The sequence below is a fragment of the Oncorhynchus tshawytscha genome, linkage group LG09 (assembly GCF_018296145.1).
Source record: "Oncorhynchus tshawytscha isolate Ot180627B linkage group LG09, Otsh_v2.0, whole genome shotgun sequence".
NCBI lineage: Eukaryota > Metazoa > Chordata > Actinopteri > Salmoniformes > Salmonidae > Oncorhynchus > Oncorhynchus tshawytscha.
This window is the reverse complement of record NC_056437.1, coordinates 10,877,276-10,887,554: the sequence shown is the minus strand read 5'-3', so window position 1 is coordinate 10,887,554 and position 10,279 is coordinate 10,877,276. Positions and strand designations below refer to the sequence as shown.

General features: G+C 42.5%; 1 protein-coding gene across 4 annotated transcripts in view; it reads left to right on the top strand.

Annotated features, from left to right (window-relative positions):
- Positions 1-293: 293 nt before the first annotated feature.
- dym (dymeclin) overlaps positions 294-10,279 on the top strand; it is a 209,457-nt gene continuing 199,471 nt past the window's right edge. The window contains exons 1-4 of one of the 4 annotated variants that reach the window (XM_042326506.1): positions 294-488; positions 1,976-2,186; positions 7,279-7,331; positions 7,681-7,774. In XM_042326506.1, the coding sequence (XP_042182440.1) occupies positions 2,047-2,186; positions 7,279-7,331; positions 7,681-7,774 (287 nt within the window). In that variant the 5' untranslated portion in view covers positions 294-488; positions 1,976-2,046. Of the gene's footprint in view, positions 503-1,970; positions 2,187-7,278; positions 7,332-7,680; positions 7,775-10,279 lie in introns of all 4 variants that reach the window. The other 3 variants (XM_042326505.1, XM_042326504.1, XM_042326503.1) reach the window with 3 other exon arrangements.

The following is a 10,279-nucleotide window of genomic DNA, read 5'->3' as shown; positions in this document are numbered from 1 at the left end:
TAGCTACTAGGGCCAGCGATGGAGAAATATCTGTGACCCCTACGCTAGTTACAGTAACTAAGGTTATATTCCTTAGCCACTGCAATTTTTAAATGTTTTTAAAAAAATGGTTTGAAGAAGATTCATGCCTTGCTAAGGAACTGCCCCCATCAGAGTTTAGGGCGGAACATTCCAGAGTGAACGTTTCAGATAGAAAAATAATGTCTAGAATCGTCTCGGCTTTGACAGTTTACTGTGTTGATTCCGTTCTACGCATTTCTATCTTCAACGTGTTGACGTTCCCCTTCCGCTCAACTGTCAGAGTGACGTTCACTTCACGCAAGTCTGTGGCGACGTGGAAATATGGTGGAAGGGGACTAGAGTAAAGTCGGAGCTTTCTCAAATTCTTTATTTAGTAAACATTTGTTTATCATTGACCTTTACAGCTATAGCAACTGTTCAACCTAAGCAGAAGACTGTCAAGAACCTGGGAGAAGAACGCGAGATAGGTGCCACGAGAGCTGTGAGCTGATGCTATGTGGCTAGATAGCTAGCATAACTTAGTTGTTAACTCACTACCCAGACATAGCTAACTAGTTCATATATGAATTAGCTAGCTAGCGTGTTATTGTAATCTCATGTCAGTTATAAATTCAGTTTCACAACCTTGTAGGAAGCGTGTCTCTAACCGCTGCATTTAGACCGTTTGATGAGCTAACGTTAGCTAGCTGCAGCTAGGGGGTGTGTAACGTTACTAACGTAAAGTAACTAACAGTAGCGTTAGTTAGCTAGCTAGCTTGCTATCTATTAAGCAAGTCCATTAACACCTTTCTGTATTAACCAATGACGTTACTTGTCTGGGCAATATTTATTTTTTACTGAAAATGTATCCCTACTGTAACTGTCAGACACCGATGAAACGCAGTTTTGCGGCTGCTGCTTGTAGCTAGCTGGCTAACTAGTTAGGTTGCTATAGACTATCTAGCAAGTCCATGGACACCTTTCTCTATTAACTAGCTAATACTTTAAAGTCTGGTCGATATTTATGATTGTTTTGTAAACTTAAAATGTATAGGTAACTCTAAGTCACAGATGTGGCACTATTGCTGAAGGCAATGACATGGGTGTGATCAAATGAATGTGTGTACTAAAGGTGTGTAAGCAAACCGTAAGTCGATGGGCCAAACTCATCCTGTATTGCACCAGGTATGTTGAACAATGAACATGCCACCAGGCGGTCAATGTTTGTCACCTTACATGCATTGTGTGACAAAGTCAGCGCTTACACTTAAATTAATTCAGCCTGTCACGTTTGGAAGGAAGCCTGATGTCGTGACACCTTGCTCCCAGTGGTTCAGTATAAACAGATCCCTAACAGCGAACCTGTTTGGGACAAGAGCATATTCATCAACAGCAGGCGACAGCCGAGTCAGTATGTTCACATTCTGCCAAATGGGTCATATTTCCAAAATCAAGACAAGCTCACAAAAAGCTTCCAAACAGGGCAGAAATCCTCAAGGCATATTCTGTGAAGGATATGAGGATGCAACCAGACAGATAGATGTGCGTCATGAGCCAGATTTGGGCCCGAATGTAATTAGGTCATTAGTCAGTTAAATAAGAAAAAATAACATTTCTCAGATGCCATGCATGTTGCTGACTACTGGTGGTGTGAGTAGAGTTTCATAACTTTGCAATGCATAATTTAATGCAGCAAGTGGATCATTGCTGACTCCACAGCCAATGTCAAATGTAAACAGCTCTCACCAGGGAACAGGGAGATTCTTCTAGATCAGAAGTAGGCCTAAGTCTCAGGTAGAGGAGAGGATTGCTAAACGTCATAGGTACCCAGTCATTTAGAATTAGTCAGGATTTTGTCATATTTCCTGTTTCATGAACCAAACCTATTTTATTCTATCAGATTCAGATAAGTAGACCTAACGTGAGTAGCGGATGAGCGAGTAGCCTAATCTCTTGGTTCTCTTCCCCAGTACAGTGCCCAGTGTGGTAGTGGGAGATGAGGCAGTGAGAAAGAGAGCATCTCCTCAGACCCCCTGTACTCAGGAGATGGGAGCCAACACCAGCCAGGTCAGTGACCTGTGTGAGAACCAGAGCCTCAGGACCCTGATCGGAACAGAGTCCATCTCAGAGAATGATCCCTTCTGGAACCAGCTCATCTCTTTCACCTTCATCAGTCCCACTAGCAGGTAATAACATGATCATCTGAATGATTAAAGTAGCAGTACTAAGCTCAGCCCAAAAATATACGTCCTCTCACTGTCAACTGTGTTTATTTTCAGCAAGCTTAACGTGTAAATATTTGTATGAACATAAGATTCAACAACTGAGACATAAACTGAACAAGTTCCACAGACATGTGACAGAAATGGAATAATGTGACCCTGAACAAAGGTGGGGTCAAAATCAAAAGTAACAGTCAGTATCTGGTGTGGCCACCAGCTGCATTAAGTACTGCAGTGCATGTCCTCCTCATGGACTGCACCAGATTTGCCAGTTCTTACTGTGAGATGTTACCCCACTCTTCCACCAAGGCACCTGCAAGTTCCCGGACATTTCTGGGGGGAATGGCCCTAGCCCTCACCCTCCAATCCAACAGGTCCCAGACGTGCTCAATGGAATTGAGATCCGGGCTCTTCGCTGGCCATGGCAGAACACTGACATTCCTATCTTGCAGGAAATCACGCACAGAACGAACAGTATGGCTGGTGGCATTGTCATGCTGGAGGGTCATGTCAGGATGAGCCTGCAGGAAGGTTACAACATGAGGGAGGAGGATGTCTTCCCTGTAACGTACAGCGTTGAGATTGTCTGCAATGACAACGAGCTCAGTCCGATGACGCTGTGACACACCGCCCCAGACCATGATGGACCCTCCACCTCCAAATTGATCCTGCTCCAGAGTACAGGCCTCGGTGTAACGCTCATTCCTTCTACGATAAACGGGAATCCGACCATCACCCCTGGTGAGACAAAACCGCTACTTGTCAGTGAAGAGCACTTTTTTCCAGTCCTGTCTGTTCCAGCGACGGTGGGTTTGTACCCATAGGCGACGTTGTTACTGGTGTACCTGTCCCGCAGGTGTCCCACTGCAGGTGTGATGATGTCTTAGTCTGTACGGATATTGCAATTTATTGCCCTGGCCATCCTGTGCAGGTGTTGTCATCTTTCTTTTGGTGTTTTTCAGAGTCAGTGGCCTCTGCCTAAGTTTTCTTTGACCTTTTTTGTAAGCTGCTGAGTTTAGTTCATGGTCCTAGAAACCCTTAGTTTGAAGTTATTTGCTTTGAAAGACAGAGTCCTGAAAATGGGATGTTTATTTTTTTGCTGAGTTTAGCATGGTCCTAGATTAGTTTGTGCTGTACAACCAACTCCTATGGTCATTGATATGCCACAGACTACCCTGTTCATCCCCTCTATCAGGGAAGAACATGTTAAAGTAGCAGACAACTAGTTGGTTGTGCTCAGGGGTGAAAGTAGATTTTATTTAGTACCAGTACACGACACCCAAGGACGCGCATATGTTTTTCATAGCCTAGATGTAATCATAGAATTCCATGTAGAACTCCTAATCATTTCATTTGTCCTCTGTGGGCCTAGTAAAGATTTGTCATCACTTTCAACATGTACACTGAACCAAAAAATATTAACGCACTTTTAGTGTTGGTCCCATGTTTCATGAGCTGAAATAAAAGATCCCAGAAATGTTCCGTATGCTCAGTAAGCTTATTTCTCTCAACTTTTAACAAATTTTGTTTACATCCCTGTTAGTGAACGTTTCTCCTTTGCAAAAGATCATCCATCAACCTAACACGTGCGGCATATTTGCCAAGTGTGTCATATAAGCAGCATGATCGTTACGCAGGTGCACCTTGTGCTGGGGACAATGCAATTGGCATACTGACTGTAGGAATGTCCACTAGAGCTGTTGCCAGATAATTTAATATTAATTTCTCTACCATAAGCCACCTCCAACATTGTTTTAGAGAATTTAGCAGTACATCCAACCGTCCTCACAGTCCACGTGTATGGCATCGTGTGGGCGAGCAATTTCCTGATGTCAACGTTTGTGAACAGAGTGCCCCATGGTGGGGTTATGGTATGGCCATTCATCCGCCACCATCACCTCATGTTTCAGCATGATAAAGCACGTCCCCACACAATTCCTGGAAGCTGAAAATGTCCCTGTTCTTCCATGGCCTGCGTACTCACCAGACATGTCACTTCTTTGATCACGTTTGGGATGCTCTGGATTGACGAGTACGACAGTATGTTCCAGTTCCCGTCAATATCGAGAAACTTCGCACAGCCATTGCAGAGGAGTGGGACAACATTCCACAGTCCACAATCAACAGCCTGATCAACTCTATGGGAAGGAGATTCATTGTGCAGTATGAGGCAAATGGTGGTCACACCAGATACTCACTGGTTTTCTGATACCTTTTTAGAGTATTCAGACCTCTTCACTTTTTCCACATTTTGTTTGGTTACAGCCTTATTCTAAAATTGATTAAATTAAAATGTTTCCTCATCGATCTCCACTCAATACCACATAATGACAAAGCGAAATCAGAAATACCTTATTTATATAAGTATTCACACACTTTGCTATGAGACTTGAAATTGAGCTCAGGTGTATCCTGTTTCCATTTATTATCCTTGATGTTTCTGCAACTTGATTGGAATCCACCTGTGGTAAATTCAATTGATTGGACATGATTTGGAAAGGCACACACCTGTCTATATAAGGACTTGTCCGTAGAGCTCCGAGACAGGATTGTGTCAAGGCACACATTTCTGCAGCATTGAACACGTGTGGCATATATAGCATGGTGGTGGCAGCATCATGCTGTGAGACTAGTCAAGATCGAAGGAAAGATGAAAGGAGCAAAGTACAGAGCGATTCTTGATGAAAACCTGCCCCAGAGCACCTTCCAACAGGACAACAACCCAAAGCACACAGCCAAGACAACACAGGAGTGCTATAATGCCAACTCCTTATCACTCAATGAAACAATGACACAAACAGAACCAGTCTAGACAACCACAACAATTACAATTCATTTGGTTTAAACAAATAGGCTAAAGGAATCCATGCAATGGGTACTAGGTTACTTTAGTAGCCCAGTCCCAGATCTGTTTGCTTTATAGCCAACTCCTTGCAGCAATGACCATGGGGGTTGGCAAGACGACACAAACAGATCTGGGACCAGGCTAATCAAATAGGCCAGGTTAGATGATGTATTCTCTTAATCCTATTTGTTTAATCACATTGAAAGGGAATTTTTTTGAAATACAGGTGGTGTTGTCACACAGAATTACATGTTTCTCCTGAAACAGGACATGTGTTTTAGTAGATCAAACAAAAGGTTTGTAATGTTTACCATGGCTTCACTGCACCCTAACCTCTTTCCCAGTTACGTTGTTAACTGTCTAACACACACATACATACACACTGTGCTTTTGAACTCTGGTTCGAACACATTTTTTCCCTCTGTTACCTTGACGATAAGTTATTCTTGGCCCGTCAACATCAGCTAAGGTGCAGCAACAGAGGGTAGGTTTTAGTTAACTTCTTCCCAAGTCAAACAGCTTTTATGTTACTATTTGTAGACCTCAGCTGACTTGCTGTAATGATCTAACTGACTTTATGATCTGGTGTGACGGGTAGTATAGTTGACCTTAAAGACGCAACCCAGATATTTTAGAAATGTTCCTGTTGAAAAACAATATCCCACGTATAAATAGACTAATGTACACACTTGGTTGTTGTACTTTTATTTTTTTTCTCCCCGATTTCGCAGTGGTGGAAAAAGTACCCGATTGTCATACTTGAGTAAAAGTAAAGATACCTTAATAGACAATGACTCAAGTAAAAGTGAAAGTCACCCAGTAAAATCCAGCTGGAGAAAGTCTTAAGTATTTGGGTTTAAATATACTAAGTATCAAAAGTAAATGTGATTGCTAAAATATACTTAATTATCAAAAGTAAAAGTATAAATACTTTCAAATTCCTTGTGACGCAAACCAGACAGCACCATTTTCTTTTTTGTGGTTGTAAATTTACAGATAGCCAGGGGCACGCACCACAACGCTCAGACATAATTTTCAAATGCACATGCGTTTAGTGAGTCCACCAGATCAGATGCAGTAGGGATGACCAGGGGTGTTCTCTTGATAAGTGTGTGTTTCTGTCCTGCTAAGCATTTTAAAATGTAACGAGTACTTTTGGGTGTCAGGGAAAATGTATGGAGTAAAAAGAGCATCACATTCTTTAGGAATGTGAAAGTAAAAGTAAAAGTTGTCAAATATAAATAGTAAAGTACAGAGAGCCCAAAAAACGACTTAAGTAGTACTTTTAAGTATTTTTTACTTTTTCACCACTGCAATTTTGTGATATCTAATTGGTAGTTACGGTCTTGTCCCATCGCTGCAACTCCCCTATGGACCCGGGAGAGTCGAAAGCCATGCGTCTCCCTGAAACACGACGCTGCCAAGCCGCACTGCTTCTTGACACACTGCTCGCTTAACAAGGAAGCCAGCCAACACCAATGTGTTGGAGGAAGCACCGTCTAGCTGGTGACCGTCAGCTTTCAGGTGCCCGGCCCGCCACAAGGAATTGCTAGAGCGAGATGGGACAAGGAAATCCCCGCCGGCCAAACCCTCCCCTAACCCGTACGACGCTGGGCCAATTGTGTGCTGCCTCATGGGTCTCCTGGTCACGGCGGGTGTGACACCGCCTGGGATCGAACTCTGGTCTGTAGTGACACCTCAAGCACTGCAATGCATTGCCTTAGACTGCTGAGCCACTCGGGAGGCCTGTAATGTACTCACTTATCGGTTGAAAAATAATTTGTATTCGAAATATCTAATACTCTAATTATATTTCCATGAATGAGTGTTGTGACTATACACATTGCTTGACAGTAGAGGGCACAATAGACTATCAGTGATGGTAAAATGGATGAACTTGAGTTTGTTAGCTGACACTGATTTAGTCAGTTCACAAGTGGAAGGATTGCAGTTTAATTGTCCCTGGTAAAGGAAGAACCATAGCTCTCTTATGTGAACTCTTGAGATACAGTGCTTGCCAATATCAGATCAAGAGCTGCTGTGGCTGCTGTAATGGAGTTGATCTTGCTTCTACATCTGCATTGCTTACGCTTTGGGGTTTTAGGCTGTGTTCTGTATAGGCACTTTGTGACATCTGATGTAAAAAGGGTTAAATGTCTTTACTCTCTTCTGTCTCTGTGTCTCGCTCTCTCTTCTTTCTCCCCCCCACAGTGGGGACTCCAAGCTGTTGGAAGAGGCTGTCATTCCCCTCGCCAAGATCCTGAGTAGGTCTCATGTTTGTGTATTAAGCTCGTCTGTCCTGTCCTTTTCTACTTATTTGGGCTTTGTTGATTGGGTCAGCGGCCATCGTTTACACCAAAACAAGCTTTTACAATTACTAATTTCAAACTACAAACTTCATTGAGTGCTACATTTAATCTTCTGATATTTACAGACTTTTATTTGACACAGTTACCTGTAGTAAACATGTAGAAAGCATGTTATCATCAGTAATTATATTATCTTTGTTTCATAAACAAGACGGTATAGATTATTGATGTGCTATGTGTCAGAATCACCAAGCAGTCTTTTTAAATACTATGTACTTCCTCTCTCCTGTCTCTCTCTCTACAGTTGAGAACAATCCCAGAACAGGGAATTTTGGAGCCCTGGTGAGAATATTCCTGGGAAGAACCAAAGAGCTGAAAATATCCACAGAATGCCAAGAGTAAGTATCATGTGAAAACGAACTGTAAACGGGGACAGAATCATCAAAATGAATAGTTAAGTCATAAATACGCCCTGTGTTATACTCTCAATGTTGAAGGCAATGACTGGGTTGAAGTGGTGATGCTGCAACCATTGACATTTCTCATTGGAATCTAGAGGTAGGCCTATAGTTGTGGGACAGTGACCTGGATAGTTCAATAATAAATACGTCCTGTGCTGTACACCATGGAGTGATGATGCAGAACCCCAGTTTGTGGAACCCTGTATTAGCAGAGGAGTCAGATAGTACCAGTCAAGAGTTTGGACACACCTACTCAGTCAAGGGTTGTTCTTTATTTTTACTATTTTCTACATTTTATAATAATGAAAATATCAAAACTATGAAATAACACATATGGAATCATGTAGTAACCAAAAAAGTGTTAAACAAATCAAAATATATTTTATATTTGAGATTCTTCAAAGTAGCCACCCTTTGCCTTGATGACAGCGTTGCACACTCTTGGCTTTTTCTCAACCAGCTTCATGAGGTAGTCACCTGGAATGCATTTCAATTAATAGGTGTGCCTTGTCAAAAGTTAAATTGTAGTATTTCTTTCCTTAAAAAACCTCTTTGGGATAGGGGTCAGCATTTTCACTTTTGGATAAATAGCGTGCCCAATTTCAACTTCCTGCAACTCATGCCAAGAATATAAGATATGCATGTTATTAGTATATTTGGATAGGAAACATTCTGAAGTTTCTAAAACTGTTTGAATCATGTCTGTGTGTATAACAGAACTTATGAAGCAGGCAAAACCCAGAGGACTAACCATTTAGATTTTTTTTTTAAGGTCACTGTCTATTCAATGAGTTTAAAAGTTTGTTCAAGTGCAGTTGCAAAAACCATCAAGCTCTATGATGAAACTGTCTCTCATGAGGATCGCCACAGGAATGGAAGACCCAGAGTCACCTCTGATGCAGAGGATAAGTTCATTGAAGCTACCAGCCTCAGAAATTGCAGCCCAAATAAATGCTTCAGAGTTCAAGTAACGGACACATCTCAACATCAACTATTCAGTTGAGACTGTGTGAATCAGGCCCTTCATGGTACTTGTTCATGGTATTTGTTTTTTTTACGTGTTATTTCTTACATTGGTACCCCAGGTAATCTTACGTTTCATTACATACAGTCGGGAAGAACTACTGAATATAAGAGCAACGTCAACTCACCATTATTACGACCAGGAATATGACTTTCCCGAAGCGGATCCTGTGTTCTGCCTTCCACCGAGGACAATGGATCGAATCCCAGCTGGCGACCCAAAACAACGACGTCGTAAAAGAGGCAAACGAAGTGGTCTTCTGGTCAGGTTCCGGAGACGGGCACATCGCGCACCACTCGCCAATGTCCAGTCTCTTGACAACAAGGTTGATGAAATCCAAACAAGGGTAGCATTCCAGAGAGACATCAGAGACTGTAACGTTCTTTGCTTCACGGAAACATGGCTCACTCGAGAGACGCTAACGGAGTCGGTGCAGCCAGCTGGTTTCTTCACGCATCGCGCCGACAGAAACAACCATCTTTCTGGTAAGAAGAGGGGCGGGGGGGTATGCCTTACGATTAACAAGACGTGGTGTGATCATAACATACAGGAACTCAAGTCCTTCTGTTCACCTAACTTAGAATTCCTCACAATCAAATGTCGACCACATTATCTACCAAGGGAATTCTCTTCGAGTATAATCACAGCCATATATATATATATTTTTTTACCTTTATTTAACTAGGCAAGTCAGTTAAGAACAAATTCTTATTTTCAATGACAGCCTCGGAACAGTGGGTTAACTGCCTGATCAGGGGCAGAATGACAGATTTGTACCTTGTCAGCTCGGGGGTTTGAACTTGCAACTTTCTGGTTACTAGTCCAACCACTAGGCTACCCTGCCGCCACATATATATCCATATATTCCACCCCCAAGCAGACACATCGATGGTCCTGAACAAACTTTATTTGACTCTATGCAAACTGGAATCCACATATCCTGAGGCTGCATTCATTGTAGCTGGGGATTTTAACAAGGCTAATCTGAAAACAAGACTCCCTAAATTGTATCAGCATATCGATTGTGCAACCAGGGCTGGTAAAACCCTGGATCATTGTTATTCTAACTTCGCGATGCATATAAGGCCCTCCCCCGCCCTCCTTTTGGAAAAGCTGACCACGACTCCATTTTGTTGCTTCCAGCCTACAGACAGAGACTAAAACAGGAAGCTCCCGCGTTCAGGTCTGTTCAACGCTTCTCCAACCAATCTGATTCCATGCTTCAAGACTGCTTCGATCACGTGGATTGGGATATGTTCCGCATTGCGTCCATCGACAACGTTGTCGAATACGCTAATTCGGTGAGCGAGTTCATTAGAAAGTGCATTGACGATGCTGTACCCATAGCAACGATTAAAACATTCCCAAACCAGAAACCGTGGATTGATGGCAGCATTCGCGTGAAACTGAAAGCGCAA